Below are 20,695 nucleotides of genomic sequence, written 5' to 3'. Positions count from 1 at the left end.
TCATTGAACTCATTCGTAGCTGGTGTGTGTCTGTGTGAGCGAGCGAGCGTCTTTAGATTGTCGGATTCGTGTAGGTCCAAATGAATGACACAGATGGCGGTCATTCATTCATTGAACTCATTCATTGAATTCATTCATTGAACTCATTCATTGAACTCATTCGTAGCTGGTGTGTGTGAGAGAGCGAGCGTCTTTATATTGTCGGATTCGTGTAGGTCTAAATAAATGACGTCCGTGGCGTTCAGTCATTCATTGAACTCATTCAATTCATTCATTGAACTCATTCATTGGACTCATTCGTAGCGGGTGTCCGTGTGTGAGAGCTTCTTTGATTGTCGGATTCGTTTGGGTCTAAATAAATGACACCCATGGCCATCAGTCATTCATTTAACTCATTCATTGAACTCATTCGTAGCGGGTGTGAGAGAGAGAGCGTCTTTAGATTGTCGGATTCGTGTAGGTCCAAATTAATGACGTCCATGGCGTTCAGTCATTCATTGAATTCATTCATTGAACTCATTCATTGAACTCATTCGTAGCTGGTGTGTGTCTGTGAGTGAGAGCGAGCGTCTTTAGATTGTCGGATTCGTGTAGGTCCAAATTAATGGCGTTCAGTCATTCATTGAATTCATTCATTGAACTCATTCATTGAACTCATTCATTGAACTCATTCGTAGCTGGTGTATCTGTGAGTGAGAGAGCGAGCGAGCATCTTTAGATTGTCGGAGTCGTGTAGGTCTAAATAAATGACGTCCATGGCGGTCAGTCATTCATTGAACTCATTGATTTCATTCATTGAACTCATTCATTGGACTCATTCGTAGCGGGTGTCCGTGTGTGAGAGCTTCTTTGATTGTCGGATTCGTGTAGGTCTAAATAAATGACACCCATGGCCATCAGTCATTCATTTAACTCATTCATTGAACTCATTCCTAGCGGGTGTGTAAGAGAGAGCGTCTTTAGATTGTCGGATTCGTGTAGGTCTAAATAAATGACGTTCATGGCGTTCAGTCATTCATTGAATTCATTCATTGAACTCATTCGTAGCTGGTGTGTCTGTGTGAGCGAGCGAGCGTCTTTAGATTGTCGGATTCGTTTAGGTCCAAATGAATGACACAGATGGCGGTCAGTCATTCATTGAACTCATTCATTGAATTCATTCATTGAACTCATTCATTGAACTCATTCATTGAACTCATTCGTAGCGGGTGTCTGTGAGAGAGCTTCTTTGATTGTCGGATTCGTTTAGGTCTAAATAACACCAATGGCGTTCAGTCATTCATTGAACTCATTCATTGAACTCATCGAACTCATTCATCCACCTCAATTACTCATTCGTACCGGGTGTGAAAGAGCTTCGTAGCTTGTCGGATTCTTTGAGGTCTAAATAAAAGACCCTCTCGGTCATCTGCTCATTCATCCAACTCATTCAATCATCAACGAATTAATTCAACCACTCATTCACGCACTCATTCACTCACCCAATCGTTCATGCGATCATTCACGCATTCATTCACTCACGCAATCAATTATTCACTCACCCAACCATTCATTTAATCATTCACTCACCTTCAATCATTCACCCACCTATTAACTCATTCACTTATTCACTCACTCATTCACTCACTCATCCACCCATTCACTCACCCAATTCAATCATTCACATTATTTACATTCACTTACCCAATCATTCACTCAGCTTCAATGATTTGCCCACCCATTAACTTATTCACTCACCAATCCACTCATTCACTCACACATTCACTCAGTCATCTGCTCATTCATCCAACTCATTCAGTCATCAACTAATTAACCACTCATTCACGCACTCATTCACTCACCCAATCGTTCATCTGATCATTCACGCATTCATTCACTCACGCAATCATTCACTCACCTATTAACTCATTCACTTATTCACTCATCCACTCATTCACTCACTCATCCACCCATTCACTTATCTGATCCAATAATTCCCATTGATTAATTCATCCCACTCACCTAAAATCATTCACCCACCCATTAACTCATTTACCCATCCACCCATTCATTCACCCGTCCACTCATTCACTCACCCATCCACTCATTCATTCACTCATCCACCCATTCATTCACCCGTCCACTCATTCACTCACCCATCCACTCATTCAACCAACCATGATTCACTCATTCATATCACTCATCCACTCACCTTCGATCATTCAACCACTCATTCACTCATCCACCCATTCACTCACCCAATACAAACGTTCACATTATTTACATTCACTTACCCAATCATTCACTCAGCTTCAATGATTTGCCCACCCATTAACTTATTCACTCACCAATCCACACATTCACTCAGTCATCTGCTCATTCATCCAACTCATTCAGTCATCAACTAATTCAACCACTCATTCACGCACTCATTCACTCACCCAATCGTTCACTCACCCAACCATTCATTTAATCATTCACTCATCTTAAATCATTCACCCACCTATTAACTCATTCACTTATTCACTCACCCATCCACTCACTCATCCACCCATTCACTCACTTAATCCAATCATTCACATTGATTAATTCATCCCACTCACCTTCAATAATTCACCCACCCATTAACTCATTCACCCATTCACTCACCCACTCACCCGTCCACTCATTCACTCACCCACTCACCCATCCACTCATTCACTCACTCATCCACCCATTCATTCACCCGTCCAATCATTCACTCACCCATTCACTCACTCATCCACCCATTCATTCACCCGTCCACTCATTCACTCACCCATCCGCTCATTCAACCAACCATCATTCACTCATCCAATCATTCATATCACTCATCCACTCGCCTTCAATCATTCACCCACCCAGAACTCATTCACCCATCCACTCACCCATCCACTCATTCACTTACCCATCCACTCATTCACTCACTCAACCACCCATTCATTCACCCGTCCACTCATTCACTCACCCATCCACTCATGCAACCAACCATCATTCACTCACCCAATCATTCATATCACTCATCCCACTCGCCTTCAATCATTCACCCACCCAGAACTCATTCACCCGTCCACTCATTCACTCACCCGTCCACTCATTCAACCAACCATCATTCACTCACCCAATCATTCATATCACTCATCCACTCGCCTTCAATCATTCACCCACCCAGAACTCATTCACCCATCCACTCATTCACTCACCCATCCACTCATTCACTCACTCATCCACCCATTCATTCACCCGTCCACTCATTCACTCACCCATCCACTCATTCAACCAACCATGATTCACTCACCCAATCATTCATATCACTCATCCACGCACCTTCGATCATTCACCCACCCATAACTCATTCACCCATCCATAACTCATTCACCCATCCACTCATTCACTCACCCATCCACTCATTCATTCACCCGTCCACTCATTCACTCACCCATCTACTCATTCACTCACCCATCCACTCATTTACTCACTCGTCCACCCATTCATTCACCCGTCCACTCATTCATTCACCCATCCACTCATTCAACCAACCATCATTCACTCACCCAATCATTCATATCACTCATCCACTCACCTTCGATCATTCAACCACTCATTCACTCATCCACCCATTCACTCACCCAATCCAAACATTCACATTTTTTACATTCACTTACCCAATCATTCACTCAGCTTCAATGATTTGCCCACCCATTAACTTATTCACTCACCAATCCACACATTCACTCAGTCATCTGCTCATTCATCCAACTCATTCAGTCAACTGCTAATTCAACCACTCATTCACTCACCCAATCGTTCATCCAGTCATTCACGCATTCATTCACTCACGCAATGTATAGTGTAGGATATAGTCGTTAGTGTAGTGTATAGTGTAGTGTGTAATGTGTAGCGTAGTGTGTAATGTGTAGTGTATAGTGTAGGATGTAGTCTGTAGTGTAGTGTGTAATGTATAGTGTGTGTACTGTATAGTGTAGGATCTAGTCGTTAGTGTAGTGTGTAATGTGTAGTGTATAGTGTAGGATTTAGTCTGTAGTGTAGTGTGTAATGTGTAGTGTATAGTGTAGTGTGTGATGTGTAGTGTAGTGTGTAATGTGTAGTGTGTAATGTGTAGTGTATAGTGTAGTGTAATGTGTAGTGTATAGTGTAATGTGTAGTGTATAGTGTAGTGTGTAATGTGTAGTGTATTGTGTAGTGTATAGTGTAGTGTAATGTGTAGTGTATAGTGTAGTGTGTAATGTGTAGTGTAGTGTGTAATGTGTAGTGTGTAATGTATAGTGTAGTGTGTAATGTGTAGTGTATAGTGTGTAATGTGTAGTGTATAGTGTAGTGTATAATGTGTAGTGTATAGTGTAGTGTGTAATCTATAGTGTAATGTGTAGTGTATAGTGTAGTGTGTAATGTGTAGTGTGTAATGTGTAGTGTATAGTGTAGTGTAATGTGTAGTGTATAGTGTAATGTGTAGTGTTATGTGTAGTGTATAATGTGTAGTGTATAATGTGTAGTGTATAATGTGTAATGTGTAGTGTGTAATGTGTAGTGTATAGTGTAGTGTGTAATGTGTAGTGTATAGTGTAGTGTAATGTGTAGTGTGTAGTGTAATGTGTAGTGTGTATAGTGGAGTGTGTAATGTGTAGTGTATAGTGTAGTGTGTAATGTGTAGTGTAATGTATAGTGGAGTGTGTAATGTGTAGTGGAGTGTGTAATGTGTAGTGTAGTGTGTAATGTGTAGTGTAATGTATAGTGTAGTGTGTAATGTGTAGTGTAGTGTGTAGTGTAATGTAATGTGTAGTGTGTAATGTGTAGTGTATAGTGGAGTGTGTAATGTGTAGTGTATAGTGTAGTGTAATGTATAGTGTAGTGTGTAATGTGTGGTGTATAGTGTAGTGTGTAATGTGTAGTGTATAGTGTAGTGTATAGTGTAGTGTAATGTGTAGTATATAGTGTAGTGTAATGTCTAGCCCCGTGTGGGCTACCTGGGTGTGGGGGTAACTTTTACTTTAACCTCCCCACTGCCCCCCCCCCCCCCCCCCACTCAGTGATGGCTGCAAATTCCATTGCCAACATCGTGAAGAGCTCTCTAGGACCCGTTGGTCTAGACAAGATGCTGGTGGATGACATTGGGGTGAGTGGGTGGGTGGGTGGGTGAGTGAGTGGGTGGGTGAGTGGGTGGGTGGGTGGGTGAGTGAGTGGGTGGGTGAGTGGGTGGGTGGGTGAGTGAGTGGGTGGGTGAGTGGGTGGGTGGGTGGGTGAGTGAGTGGGTGAGTGGGTGGGTGAGTGAGTGAGTTGGTGGGTGGGTGGGTGGGTGAGAGGGTGGGTGAGTGGGTGAGTGAGTGAGAGGGTGGGTGAGTGGGTGAGTGGGTGAGTGAGTGAGAGGGTGGGTGAGTGGGTGAGTGAGTGAGTGGGTGGGTGAGAGGGTGGGTGAGAGGGTGGGTGAGAGGGTGGGTGAGAGGGTGGGTGAGAGGGTGGGTGAGAGGGTGGGTGGGTGAGTGGGTGAGTGAGTGAGTGGGTGGGTGAGTGGGTGAGTGGGTGAGTGAGTGAGAGGGTGGGTGAGTGGGTGAGTGAGTGAGAGGGTGGGTGGGTGAGTGGGTGGGTGGGTGAGTGGGTGGGTGAGTGGGTGGGTGAGAGAGTGGGTGAGAGGGTGGGTGAGTGGGTGGGTGAGAGAGTGGGTGAGTGAGTGAGTGGGTGAGTGAGTGAGTGGGTGAGTGGGTGGGTGGGTGGGTGAGTGAGTGAGTGGGTGGGTGGGTGAGGGGGTGGGTGGGTGAGAGGGTGGGTGGGTGAGTGGGTGGGTGGGTGAGTGGGTGGGTGGGTGGGTGAGTGAGTGGTTGGATGAGTTAGTGGGTGAGTGAGAGGGTGAGTGGGTGGGTGGGTGAGTGAGTGGGTGAGTGAGTGAGAGGTTGGTGAGTGAGTGAGTGAGTGGATGAGTGAGAGAGTGGATGAGTGAGTGGATGAGTGAGTGGATGAGTGCGTGAGTGGGCGAGTGAGTGAGTGGATGAGCGAGTGAGTGAGTGGATGAGTGAGTGGATGAGTGAGTGAGTGGATGAGTGAGTGAGTGAGTGGATGAGTGAGTGGATGAGTGAGTGAGTGGATGAGTGAGTGAGTGGATGAGCGAGTGAGTGGATGAGCGAGTGAGTGAGTGGATGAGTGAGTGAGTGGATGAGTGGGTGAGTGGATGAGTGAGTGAGTGGATGAGTGAGTGAGTGGATGAGTGAGTGAGTGGATGAGTGAGTGAGTGGATGAGTGAGTGAGTGGATGAGTGAGTGAGTGAGTGGATGAGTGAGTGAGTGAGTGGATGAGTGAGTGAGTGGATGAGTGAGTGGATGAGCGAGTGAGTGGATGAGCGAGTGAGTGGATGAGCGAGTGAGTGGATGAGCGAGTGAGTGGATGAGCGAGTGAGTGGATGAGCGAGTGAGTGGATGAGCGAGTGAGTGGATGAGCGAGTGAGTGGATGAGTGAGTGAGTGGATGAGTGAGTGAGTGGATGAGTAATGGCTGGTGATGCTGGTTGACTAACCCTGAAGGACGTGACCATCACTAACGACGGGGCGACCATCCTGAAGCTTCTGGAGGTTCAGCACCCGGCGGCCAAGGTTCTGTGCGAGCTCGCTCAGCTGCAGGACCAGGAGGTGGGAGACGGGACGACTTCTGTGGTGAGTGGTGGACAGCCGGGGGTAGTCAACCACACCACACGGTCATGTGGTGGACACTTGGGGTAGTCATCCCGTGGTGGTGACGATTGCGGTGGTGGTTTTATGGGTGGGGTGATGGTCGTGGTGGTTGACGTGGTGGGTAATGTGGTGGGTAATGTGGTGGTTGTGGTAGTGGTGTGGTGGTAGTGGTGTGGTTAACGTGGTGGTGGTAGTGGTGGTTAACGAGGTGGTTAACGAGGTGGTTAACGTGGTTGTTAACGTGGTGGTTAACGTGGTTGTTAACGTGGTGGTTAACGAGGTTGTTAACGAGGTGGTTAAAGTGGTGGTTAACGAGGTGGTTAACGTGGTGGTTGACGTGGTGGTTAACGTGGTGGTTAACGTGGTGGTTAATGTGCTGGTTAATGTGGTGGTTGTGGTGGTTGTTAACGTGGTGGTTAACGAGGTGGTTAACGTGGTGGTTAACGTGGTGGTTAACGTGGTGGTTAACGTGGTGGTTAACGTGGTGGTTAACGTGGTGGTTAACGAGGTTGTTAACGTGGTGGTTAACGAGGTGGTTAACGTGGTGGTTAACGTGGTGGTTAACGTGGTGGTTAACGTGGTTGTTAACGTGGTTGTTAACTAGGTGGTTAACGTGGTGGTTAATGTGGTTGTTAACGTGGTGGTTGACGAGGTGGTTAACGTGGTGGTTAACGTGGTGGTTAACGAGGTGGTTAACGTGGATGTTAACGTGGTTGTTAACGTGGTGGTTGACGAGGTGGTTAACGAGGTGGTTAACGTGGTGGTTAACGTGGTGGTTAACGTGGTGGTTAACGTGGTGGTTAACGTGGTGGTTAACGTGGTGGTTAACGTGGTTGTTGACGTGGTGGTTAACGTGGTGGTTAACGTGGTGGTTATCGTGGTGGTTAACGTGGTGGTTAACGTGGTGGTTAACGTGGTGGTTAACGTGGTGGTTAACGTGGTGGTTAACGTGGTTGTTGACGTGGTGGTTAACGTGGTGGTTAACGTGGTGGTTATCGATGTGATGCTGTCCAGGTGATCCTGGCGGCCGAGCTGCTCAAGAATGCTGATGAGTTGGTGAAGCAGCGAATCCACCCCACGTCCATCATCGCAGGTTACCGACTCGCCTGCCGGTAACCACCACAACCACAACCACCACCACAGCCACCACCACAACCACCACCACAACCACCATTACCACAACCACCACCACAACCACCACAACCACCACTACCACAACCACCATTACCACAACCACCACCACTACCACCACCACCGCTACCACCACCACTGCCACCACAACAACTACCACCACAACCACCACTACCACAAACACCACTACCACAACCACCACAACCACTACTACCACATCTACCACAACCACCACAACCACATACACCACTACCACAACCACCACAACCATCACCACAACCACCACTACCACCACAACCACCACTACCACATCCACCACTACCACATCCACTACTACCACACAACTACCACTAACAACCACCACTACCACAACCACCACAACCACCACAACCACCACAACCACCACTACCACCACTACCACACAACCACCACTGACACACAACAACCACACCACCACCACGGACACACAACAACCACACCACCACCACGGACACACAACCACCACAACCACCACTACCACCACACAACCACCACTGACACACAACAACCACACCACCACCACGGACACACAACAACCACCACTACCACCACCACCACGGACACACAACCACCACTACCACGTCAACCACCACGATCACTGCCACTGTTGTCATTGCTGGTGACCGACTCCCTCCCTCCCCTCTCCCCTCCCCACCCTCTCCCCCCACCCTCCCCCTCCCTTCCCCTCTCCCCCCCTCCCCCCACCCTCCCTCCCCCCACCCTCCCCCCACCCTCCCTCCCTCTCCCCCCTCTCCCCCCACCCTCCCCCTCCCCTCCCTCTCTCCCCCCTCCCCCCACCCTCCCTCTCCCCCCACCCACCCTCCCTCTCCCCCCACCCTCCCCCCCCCCACCCTCTCTCCCCCCCCACCCTCCCTCTCCCCCTCCCTCTCCCCCCCCCCTCCCCCCCACCCTCCCTCCCTCTCCCCCCACCCACCCCCACCCTCCCCCCCACCCCCCCCTCCCCCCCAGGGAGGCAGTCCGCTACATTGGTGAGAATCTCACCGTGCCCGTGGACGACCTGAGCCGGGAAATCCTCCTGAACGTCGCTCAGACGTCCATGTCGTCAAAACTCATCGGACCGTATCCTCACCCTACGCTCACCACCACGCTCACCACCACACTCACCACCACCACCACGCTCACCACCACCCTCACCACCACACACTCACCCTGAACGTCGCTCAGACGTCCATGTCGTCAAAACTCATCGGACCGTATCCTCACCCTACGCTCACCACCACCACGCTCACCACCACGCTCACCACCACCACCACCACGCTCACCACCACCCTCACCACCACACACTCACCACCACACACTCACCGTGAACGTCGCTCAGACGTCCATGTCGTCAAAACTCATCGGACCGTATCCTCACCCTACGCTCACCACCACCACCCACTCACCACCACCACCACACTCACCACCACGCTCACCACAACCACCACCACCACGCTCACCACCACCACACTCACCACCACCACCACGCTCACCACCACCCTCACCACCACACACTCACCCTGAACGTCGCTCAGACGTCCATGTCGTCAAAACTCATCGGACCGTATCCTCACCCTACGCTCACCACCACGCTCACCACCACCACGCTCACCACCACCACCACCACACTCACCACCACGCTCACCACCACCCTCACCACCACACACTCACCCTGAACGTCGCTCAGACGTCCATGTCGTCAAAACTCATCGGACCGTATCCTCACCCTACGCTCACCACCACGCTCACCACAACCACCACACTCACCACCACCACCACGCTCACCACCACACTCACCACCACGCTCACCACCACGCTCACCACCACCACCACGCTCACCACTACCACCACGCTCACCACCACCACCACGCTCACCACCACCACGCTCACCACCACCACGCTCACCACCACCACCACGCTCACCACTACCACCACGCTCACCACCACCACGCTCACCACCACCACGCTCACCACCACCACCACGCTCACCACCACCACGCTCACCACCACCACGCTCACCACCACCACGCTCACCACCACCACGCTCACCACCACCACGCTCACCACCACCACGCTCACCACCACCACGCTCACCACCACCACGCTCACCACCACCACGCTCACCACCACCACCACGCTCACCACCACGCTCACCACCACGCTCACCACCACCACCACGCTCACCACCACCACCACCCTCACCACCACCACCACGCTCACCACCACCAAGCTCACCACCACCACACTCACCACCACCGCCACCACGCTCACCACCACCACCACGCTCACCACCACCACGCTCACCACCACCACCACGCTCACCACCACCACCACGCTCACCACCACCACCACCCTCACCACCACCACCACGCTCACCACCACCACCACCACGCTCACCACCACCAAGCTCACCACCACCACGCTCACCACCACCACCACCACCACACACCACACTCACCGTGAGACCACCTTGACACCGCCAGCGACGCCGACGTTTTTGGCGCCATGGTTGTGGACGCGGCGATGGCGGTGCGCCAGGCGGACAGTGCCAGGGGCGGTGCACGCTGCCCCGTCTCCTCCATCAGCGTCCTCAAGGCCCACGGACGCAGCCAGCGGGAGAGTCGCCTCGTGGTGGGATACGCCCTCAACTGCACCGTGGCCTCGCAGGGTGAGGGAAGGGGGTCCACCACCACTCGGTCCACCACTCAGTCCACCACTCAGTCCACCACTCGCCCGCCCGCTCGCTCGCTCACTCGCCCACTCACTCATTCACTCGCTCGCTCACCCACACACTCACCCACTCGGTCCACCACTCGCCCGCCCGCTCGCTCACTCACCGACTCACTCACTGATTCACTCGCTCACTCACTCATTCACTCGCTCACTCGCTCACTCACTCACGCACTCACTCACTCACTCACCCGCTCACCCGCTCACTCACTCGCTCACTCGCCCACTCACTGATTCACCCGCTCACTCACTCACTCATTCACTCATTCACTCGCTCGCTCACCCACACACTCACTCACTCGCTCACTCGCTCACTCACTCGCTCACCCACCCACCCACTCACTCACTCACTCGCTCGCTCACCCACACACTCCCTCACCCACCCACTCGCTCACTCACTCGCTCACCCGCTCACTCGCCCACTCACTCACCCACTCACTCACTCGCTCACTCACTCACCCACTCACTCACTCACTCACTCGCTCACTCACCCACCCACCCACTCACTCGCTCGCTCACCCACACACTCCCTCACCCACCCACTCACTCATTCACTGGCCCACCCACTCACCCACTCACTCACCCACTCACTCACTCACTCGCTCACTCACTCACCCACTCACTCACTCGCTCACTCACTCACCCACCCACCCACTCACTCACTCGCTCGCTCACCCACACACTCCCTCACCCACCCACTCACTCACTCATTCACTGGCCCACCCACTCACCCACTCACTCACCCACTCACTCACTCGCTCACTCACTCACCCACTCACTCGCTCACTCACTCGCTCACTCACCCACCCACCCACTCACTCACTCGCTCGCTCACCCACACACTCCCTCACCCACCCACTCACTCACTCATTCACTGGCCCACCCACTCACCCACTCACTCACCCACTCACTCACTCGCTCACTCACTCACCCACTCACTCACTCACTCGCTCGCTCGCTCACTCACCCACCCACTCACTCACTCACTCGCTCGCTCACCCACACACTCCCTCACCCACCCACTCACTCACTCATTCACTGGCCCACCCACTCACCCACTCACTCACCCACTCACTCACCCACCCGCTCACTCACTCACCGACTCACTCACTCACCCACTCACTGATTCACCCGCTCACTCACCCACTCACTCACCCACTCACCCATTCACTGGCCCACCCACTCACTCACTCGCCCACTCACTGATTCACCCGCTCACTCACTCACTCATTCACTCGCTCGCTCACCCACACACTCACTCACTCACCCACTCACTCACTCGCTCACTCACCCACTCACCCACTCACTCACCCACCCACTCACTCACTCACTCACCCACTCGGTCCACCACTCCTCGGTCCACCACTCCTCGGTCCACCACTCGCCCGCCCGCTCGCTCACTCACCGACTCACTCACTCACCCACTCACTGATTCACTCGCTCACTCACTCATTCACTCATTCACTCGCTCGCTCACCCACACACTCACTCACTCACCCACTCACTCGCCCACTCACCCACTCACTGATTCACTCACTCACTCACTCACCCACTCATTCACCCACCCACTCACCCACCCACTCACCCACTCACCCACTCACTCACTCATTCACTCGCCCACCCACCCACCCCCCCCACTCACCCACCCACCCACCCACTCACCCCCCCACCCACCCACTCACCCCCCCACTCACCCACCCACCCACTCACTCACCCACCCACTCACCCACCCCCCCACTCGCCCACTCGCCCACCCCACCCACCCACTCACTCACCACTCACCCACCCACCCCCCCACTCACCCCCCCACTCACTCACCCACCCTCCCACCCACCCACTCACCCTCCCACCCACCCACTCACCCTCCCACCCACCCACTCACCCACCCACCCACCCCCCCACCCACTCACCCACTCACTCACCCACTCACTCACCCACCCACTCGCCCACTCGCTCACCCACCCACTCGCTCACTCACCCACTCGCTCACCCACTCACCCGCTCACTCACTCACTCGCTCACCCACTCACTCACTCACCACTCACTCACTCACTCACCCACCCACCCCCCCACTCACTCACCCACTCACTCACTCACTCACCCACCCACTCACCCACTCACCCACCCACCCCCCCACCCACCCCCCCACTCACCCACCCACCCACTCTCCCCACTCTGTAGCGATGCCCAAGCGTGTGGTGTCAGCTCGCTTGGCCCTGCTGGACTTCAGCCTCCAGCGTGTGAAGATGAAGCTGGGAGTCCAGGTGGTGGTGACTGACCCCGAGCAGCTCGGACACATCCGCCACAGGTGGTGGACTACTGTGGGGTGGACTATTGTGGGGTGGACTATTGTGGGGTGGACTACTGCGGGGTGGACTACTACAGGGTGGACTACTGCTGGGTGGACTATATGATTGTTGAGTGTGTGGTTGACTGTGGTGGTGGTGGTGGTGGTTGTGGTGGTGGTGACTGACCCCGAGCAGCTCGGACACATCTGCCAAAGGTGGTGGACTACTGCGGGGTGGACTATTGTGGGGTGGACTATTGTGGGGTGGACTACTACGGGGTGGACTACTACAGGGTGGACTCTGATTGTTGAGTGTGTGGTTGACTGTGGTGTTGGTGGTGGTGACTGACCCCGAGCAGCTCGGACACATCCGCCACAGGTGGTGGACTACTGTGGGGTGGACTATTGTGGGGTGGACTACTACGGGGTGGACTACTACGGGGTGGACTACTACAGGGTGGACTATATGATTGTTGAGTGTGTGGTTGACTGTGGTGGTGGTGGTTGTGGTGGTGGTGACTGACCCTGAGCAGCTCGGACACATCCGCCACAGGTGGTGGACTACTGTGGGGTGGACTATTGTGGGGTGGACTATTGTGGGGTGGACTATTGTGGGGTGGACTATTGTGGGGTGGACTATTGTGGGGTGGACTACTACAGGGTGGACTACTGCAGGGTGGACTCTATGATTGTTGAGTGTGTGGTTGACTGTGGTGGTGGTGGTGGTGACCGACTCCGATCATCTAGGACACATTCGTCATGGGGGGTGGACTATTGTGGGGTGGACTACGTGACGATGGTGGTGGACTACGTGACGATGGTGGTGGACTGTGTGGTGGTGGACTACGTGACTGGTGGTGGACTACACGGCGGTGGTGGACTACGTGACTGGTGGTGGACTACGTGACTGGTGGTGGACTACGTGACTGGTGGTGGACTACGTGGCTGGTGGTGGACTACGCGACTGGTGGTGGACTACGCGGCTGGTGGTGGACTACGTGACTGGTGGTAGTGGACTACGTGACTGGTGGTGGTGGTGGACTACGTGACGCCGGCGGCGGTGGACTACGTGACTGGTGGTGGCGGCGGTGGACTACGTGACTGCTGGTGGCGGCGGTGGACTACGTGACTGCTGGTGGCGGTGGTGGACTTCGTGACGATGGCGGTGGACTTCGTGACGATGGCGGTGGACTACGTGACTGCTGGTGGCGGCGGTGGACTACGTGACTGGCGGTGGACTTCGTGACGCCGTGGGCGGCGGTGGACTCTGTGGCGGTGGAGCGCAGGGAGAGCGAGTTGGCGGCCGAGCGAGTGAGGAAGCTGATAGCGGCGGGAGCCACGGTGGTGCTCACCACGGGAGGCATGGACGATGAGAACATCCGCCTGCTGGCCGAGGCCGGGGTCATGGGGGTCAGGAGGGTGCTGCTACGTGACCTGAAGCGCATCGCTAAGGCCAGCGGAGGTGGGTGGGTGGGTGGGATGGTGGGTGGATGGTGGGTGGGATGGTGGGTGGGTGGGTGAGTGACTGAGTGAGTGGGTGAGTGACTGTGTGAGTGGGTGAGTGACTGTGTGAGTGAGAGAGTGTATGAGTGACTGACTGAGTGACTGAGTGAGTGAGTGTGTGAGTGACTGAGTGAGTAAGTGTGTTAGTGACTGAGTGAGTGTGTGAGTGAGTGACGGAGTGACTGAGTGAGTGACTGAGTGGGTGAGTGACTGTGTGAGTGAGTGAGTGTGTTAGTGACTGACTGAGTGAGTAAATGTGTTAGTGACTGAGTGAGTGACTGAGTGAGTGACTGAGTGAGTGACTGAGTGAGTGAGTGGGTAAGAGGGAGGGTGGACGGGAGTCATGGACGATGAGAACATCCGCCTGCTGGCCGAGGCCGGGGTCATGGGGGTCAGGAGGGTGCTGCTACGTGACCTGAAGCGCATCGCTAAGGCCAGCGGAGGTGGGTGGGTGGGTGGGATGGTGGGTGGGTGGGATGGTGGGTGGGTGGGATGGTGGGTGGGTGGGATGGTGGGTGGGTGGGATGGTGGGTGGGTGGGTGAGTGAGTGACTGAGTGTGTGAATGAGTGTGTGACTGAGTGAGTCACTGAGTGAGTGACTGAGTGAGTGGGTGAGTGACTGTGTGAGTGAGAGAGTGTGTGAGTGTGTGAATGAGTGACTGAGTGAGTGAGTGACTGAGTGACTGACTGAGTGACTGACTGAGTGACTGACTGAGTGAGTGAGTGGGTAAGAGGGAGGGTGGACGGGAGTCATGGACGATGAGAACATCCGCCTGCTGGCCGAGGCCGGGGTCATGGGGGTCAGGAGGGTGCTGCTACGTGACCTGAAGCGCATCGCTAAGGCCAGCGGAGGTGGGTGGGTGGGTGGGATGGTGGGTGGGATGGTGGGTGGGTGAGATGGTGGGTGGGTGACTGAGTGAGTGGGTGAGTGACTGTGTGAGTGAGAGAGTGTGTGAGTGACTGAGTGAGTGTGTGACTGAGTGAGTGAGTGGGTGACTGAGTGGGTGGGTGAGTGACTGACTGAGTGAGTGGGTGAGTGACTGTGTGAGTGAGAGAGTGTATGAGTGACTGAGTGAGTCACTGAGTGACTGAGTGAGTCACTGAGTGACTGAGTGAGTCACTGAGTGACTGAGGGAGTGACTGAGGGAGTGACTGAGTGAGTGACTGAGTGACTGACTGAGTGAGTCACTGAGTGACTGAGTGAGTGACTGAGTGAGTGACTGAGTGAGTGACTGAGTGAGTGAGTGAGTGGGTAAGAGAGAGGGTGGACGGGAGTCATGGACGATGAGAACATCCGCCTGCTGGCCGAGGCCGGGGTCATGGGGGTCAGGAGGGTGCTGCTACGTGACCTGAAGCGCATCGCTAAGGCCAGCGGAGGTGGGTGGGTGGGTGGGATGGTGGGTGGGTGGGATGGTGGGTGGGTGGGTGAGTGACTGAGTGAGTGAGTGACTGAGTGAGTGGGTGAGTGACTGTGTGAGTGAGAGAGTGTATGAGTGACTGAGTGAGTGAGTGTGTGAGTGACTGAGTGAGTAAGTGTGTTAGTGACTGAGTGAGTGTGTGAGTGAGTGACAGAGTGACTGAGTGAGTGACTGAGTGGGTGAGTGACTGTGTGAGTGAGTGAGTGTGTTAGTGACTGACTGAGTGACTGACTGAGTGACTGACTGAGTGACTGACTCACTGAGTGAGTGAGTGACTGAGTGAGTGAGTGACTGAGTGAGTGAGTGGGTGAGAGGGAGGGTGGACGGGAGTCATGGACGATGAGAACATCCGCCTGCTGGCCGAGGCCGGGGTCATGGGGGTCAGGAGGGTGCTGCTACGTGACCTGAAGCGCATCGCTAAGGCCAGCGGAGGTGGGTGGGTGGGTGGGATGGTGGGTGGGATGGTGGGTGGGTGGGATGGTGGGTGGGTGGGTGAGTGAGTGACTGAGTGAGTAAATGTGTTAGTGACTGAGTGTGTGAGTGAGTGTGTGAGTGAGTGAGTAAGTGTGTTAGTGACTGAGTGAGTGTGTGAGTGAGTGACGGAGTAACTGAGTGAGTGACTGAGTGGGTGAGTGACTGTGTGAGTGAGTGAGTGTGTTAGTGACTGACTGAGTGAGTAAATGTGTTAGTGACTGAGTAGAGTGACTGAGTGAGTGACTGAGTGAGTGACTGAGTGACTGAGTGAGTGACTGAGTGAGTGACTGAGTGACTGACTGAGTGAGTGAGTGTCTGAGTGACTGAGTGGGTAAGAGGGAGGGTGGACGGGAGGCATGGATGATGAGAACATCCGCCTGCTGGCCGAGGCCGGGGTCATGGGGGTCAGGAGGGTGCTGCTACGTGACCTGAAGCGCATCGCTAAGGCCAGCGGAGGTGGGTGGGTGGGTGGGATGGTGGGTGGGATGGTGGGTGGGTGGGTGGGATGGTGGGTGGGTGGGTGAGATGGTGGGTGGGTGGGTGACTGAGTGAGTAAATGTGTTAGTGACTGAGTGTGTGAGTGAGTGAGTGACTGAGTGACTGAGTGAGTGAGTGACTGACTGAGTGAGTGAGTGAGTGACTGAGTGAGTGAGTGAGTGGTGGGTGAGTGAGTGAGTGACTGAGTGACTGAGTGTGTGAGTGAGTGACTGAGTGACTGAGTGAGTGAGTGACTGAGTGAGTGTGTGACTGAGTGAGTGAGTGACTGAGTGAGTGAGTGGTGGGTGAGTGAGTGAGTGACTGAGTGACTGAGTGTGTGAGTGAGTGACTGAGTGACTGAGTGTCTGAGTGAGTGACTGACTGAGTGACTGACTGAGTGACTGAGTGAGTGACTGAGTGAGTGACTGAGTGAGTGAGTGGGTAAGAGGGAGGGTGGACGGGAGTCATGGACGATGAGAACATCCGCCTGCTGGCCGAGGCCGGGGTCATGGGGGTCAGGAGGGTGCTGCTACGTGACCTGAAGCGCATCGCTAAGGCCAGCGGAGGTGGGTGGGTGGGTGGGATGGTGGGTGGGTGAGATGGTGGGTGGGTGGGTGAGTGAGTGGGTGGGTGAGTGAGTGGGTGGGTGAGTGAGTGGGTGGGTGAGTGGGTGTCTGAGTGAGTGAGTGGGTGGGTGAGTGGGTGAGTGACTGAGTGTGTGAGTGAGTGACTGAGTGTTTGAGTGTGTTAGTGACTGACTGAGTGAATGAGTGAGTGACTGAGTGAGTGACTGAGTGACTGAGTGTGTGAGTGAGTGACTGAGTGAGTGTGTTAGTGACTGACTGAGTGTTTGAGTGTGTTAGTGACTGACTGAGTGAATGAGTGAGTAAGTGAGTGAGTGACTGACTGAGTGAGTGAGTGACTGAGTGACTGACTGAGTGAGTGAGTGGGTAAGAGGGAGGGTGGACGGGAGTCATGGACGATGAGAACATCCGCCTGCTGGCCGAGGCCGGGGTCATGGGGGTCAGGAGGGTGCTGCTACGTGACCTGAAGCGCATCGCTAAGGCCAGCGGAGGTGGGTGGGTGGGTGGGATGGTGGGTGGGTGGGATGGTGGGTGGGTGGGATGGTGGGTGGGTGGGATGGTGGGTGGGTGGGATGGTGGGTGGGTGGGATGGTGGGTGGGTGGGATGGTGGGTGGGTGGGATGGTGGGTGGGTGGGATGGTGGGTGGGTGGGATGGTGGGTGGGTGGGATGGTGGGTGGGTGGGATGGTGGGTGGGTGGGTGGGATGGTGGGTGGGTGGGTGGGATGGTGGGTGGGTGGGTGGGATGGTGGGTGGGTGGGTGGGATGGTGGGTGGGTGGGTGGGATGGTGGGTGGGTGGGTGGGATGGTGGGTGGGTGGGTGGGATGGTGGGTGGGTGGGTGGGATGGTGGGTGGGTGGGTGGGATGGTGGGTGGGTGGGTGGGATGGTGGGTGGGATGGTGGGTGGGATGGTGGGTGGGATGGTGGGTGGGATGGTGGGTGGGATGGTGGGTGGGATGGTGGGTGGGATGGTGGGTGGGATGGTGGGTGGGATGGTGGGATGGTGGGTGGGATGGTGGGATGGTGGGTGGGATGGTGGGATGGTGGGTGGGATGGTGGGATGGTGGGTGGGATGGTGGGATGGTGGGTGGGATGGTGGGATGGTGGGTGGGATGGTGGGATGGTGGGTGGGATGGTGGGATGGTGGGTGGGATGGTGGGATGGTGGGTGGGATGGTGGGATGGTGGGTGGGATGGTGGGATGGTGGGTGGGATGGTGGGATGGTGGGTGGGATGGTGGGATGGTGGGTGGGATGGTGGGATGGTGGGTGGGATGGTGGGATGGTGGGTGGGATGGTGGGATGGTGGGTGGGAGTGGGATGGTGGGTGGGATGGTGGGATGGTGGGTGGGATGGTGGGATGGTGGGTGGGATGGTGGGATGGATGGGATGGGGTGGGTGGGTGGTGGGTGTGGTGGGTGGTGGGTGGGTGGGAATGGTGGGATGGGGTGGGATGGTGGGGTGGGTGGTGGGGATGGTGGGTGGATGGTGGGTGGGGGGTGGGATGGTGGGGATGGGGGGTGGGTGGGGTGGTGGGGTGGGTGGGTGGGAGGGGGTGGAGTGGGTGAGTGTGGTGACTGGATCGAGGGTGAGTGAGTGACTGACTGACTGAGTGACTGACTGACTGAGTGACTGACTGAGTGACTGACTGACTGAGTGACTGACTGACTGAGTGACTGACTGACTGAGTGACTGACTGACTGACTGAGTGACTGACTGAGTGACTGACTGAGTGACTGACTGAGTGACTGACTGACTGAGTGACTGACTGAGTGACTGACTGAGTGACTGACTGACTGAGTGACTGACTGAGTGACTGACTGAGTGACTGACTGAGTGACTGACTGACTGAGTGAGTGAGTGAGTGACTGACTGAGTGACTGAGTGAGTGACTGAGTGAGTATCTGAGCGGGTGAGTGACTGATTGACTGAGTGAGTGACTGACTGAGTGACTGACTGAGTGACTGACTGAGTGACTGACTGAGTGACTGAGTAAGTAAGTGAGTGTATGAGTGAGTGACTGACTGAGTGAGTGAGTGTATGAGTGACTGAGTGAGTAAGTGTGTTAGTGACTGAGTGAGTGACTGAGTGAGTGAGTGACTGAGTGACTGACTGACTGACTGAGTGACTGACTGACTGAGTGACTGACTGACTGAGTGACTGAGTGACTATCTGAGCCGGGTGTTTGTGCCACCCCCGGTAGGCTCGGTGTGCTCCACCCTCGCCAACCTCGAGGGTGATGAGAGCTTTGACTGACTGAGTGACTGACTGAGTGACTGACTGAGTGACTGACTGAGTGAGTGACTGACTGAGTGACTGACTGAGTGACTATCTGAGCCGGGTGTTTGTGCCACCCCCGGTAGGCTCGGTGTGCTCCACCCTCGCCAACCTCGAGGGTGATGAGAGCTTTGACTGACTGAGTGACTGACTGACTGACTGAGTGACTGACTGAGTGACTGACTGACTGAGTGAGTGACTGACTGACTGACTGACTGAGTGACTGACTGAGTGACTGACTGACTGAGTGACTGACTGAGTGACTGACTGACTGAGTGACTGACTGACTGAGTGACTGACTGAGTGACTGACTGAGTGACTGAGTGACTGACTGAGTGACTGACTGAGTGACTATCTGAGCCGGGTGTTTGTGCCACCCCCGGTAGGCTCGGTGTGCTCCACCCTCGCCAACCTCGAGGGTGATGAGAGCTTTGACTGACTGAGTGACTGACTGAGTGACTGACTGACTGAGTGACTGACTGAGTGACTGACTGAGTGACTGACTGAGTGACTGACTGACTGAGTGACTGACTGACTGACTGACTGACTGAGTGACTGAGTGACTGACTGAGTGACTGACTGACTGAGTGAGTGACTGAGTGAGTGACTGACTGACTGACTGAGTGACTGAGTGACTGACTGAGTGACTGACTGAGTGAGTGACTGAGTGACTGACTGACTGACTGAGTGACTGAGTGACTGACTGAGTGACTGAGTGACTGACTGACTGAGTGAGTGACTGACTGAGTGACTATCTGAGCCGGGTGTTTGTGCCACCCCGGTAGGCTCGGTGTGCTCCACGCTCGCCAACCTCGAGGGTGATGAGAGCTTTGACTGACTGAGTGACTGACTGACTGAGTGACTGACTGACTGAGTGACTGACTGACTGACTGAGTGACTAAGTGACTGACTGACTGAGTGACTAAGTGACTGAGTGACTGAGTGAGTGACTGAGTGACTGAGTGACTGACTGAGTGACTGACTGACTGAGTGACTGACTGACTGAGTGACTGACTGAGTGACTGACTGACTGAGTGACTGACTGACTGAGTGAGTGACTATCTGAGCCGGGTGTTTGTGCCACCCCCGGTAGGCTCGGTGTGC

The 20,695-nt window shown here is 54.7% G+C and overlaps 1 protein-coding gene across 1 annotated transcript in view; it reads left to right on the top strand.

The window, feature by feature from the left end:
• Window positions 1-20,695, top strand: part of TCP1 (t-complex 1) — a 39,120-nt gene that overhangs the window by 1,190 nt on the left and 17,235 nt on the right. Inside the window, exons 2-8 of the mRNA XM_076058396.1 lie at window positions 5,046-5,131; window positions 6,527-6,655; window positions 7,688-7,785; window positions 8,813-8,923; window positions 10,327-10,511; window positions 12,755-12,881; window positions 14,147-14,322. Coding sequence (XP_075914511.1) covers window positions 5,046-5,131; window positions 6,527-6,655; window positions 7,688-7,785; window positions 8,813-8,923; window positions 10,327-10,511; window positions 12,755-12,881; window positions 14,147-14,322 — 912 coding nt within the window. The remainder of the gene's footprint in view (window positions 1-5,045; window positions 5,132-6,526; window positions 6,656-7,687; window positions 7,786-8,812; window positions 8,924-10,326; window positions 10,512-12,754; window positions 12,882-14,146; window positions 14,323-20,695) is intronic.

This window comes from Petromyzon marinus (genome assembly GCF_048934315.1).
Source record: "Petromyzon marinus isolate PM22_M1 ecotype Great Lakes invasive population chromosome 73 unlocalized genomic scaffold, UKy_Petmar_22M1.pri1.0 chr73_unloc.3, whole genome shotgun sequence".
NCBI lineage: Eukaryota > Metazoa > Chordata > Hyperoartia > Petromyzontiformes > Petromyzontidae > Petromyzon > Petromyzon marinus.
This window is presented reverse-complemented; position numbering and strand designations above follow the sequence as displayed.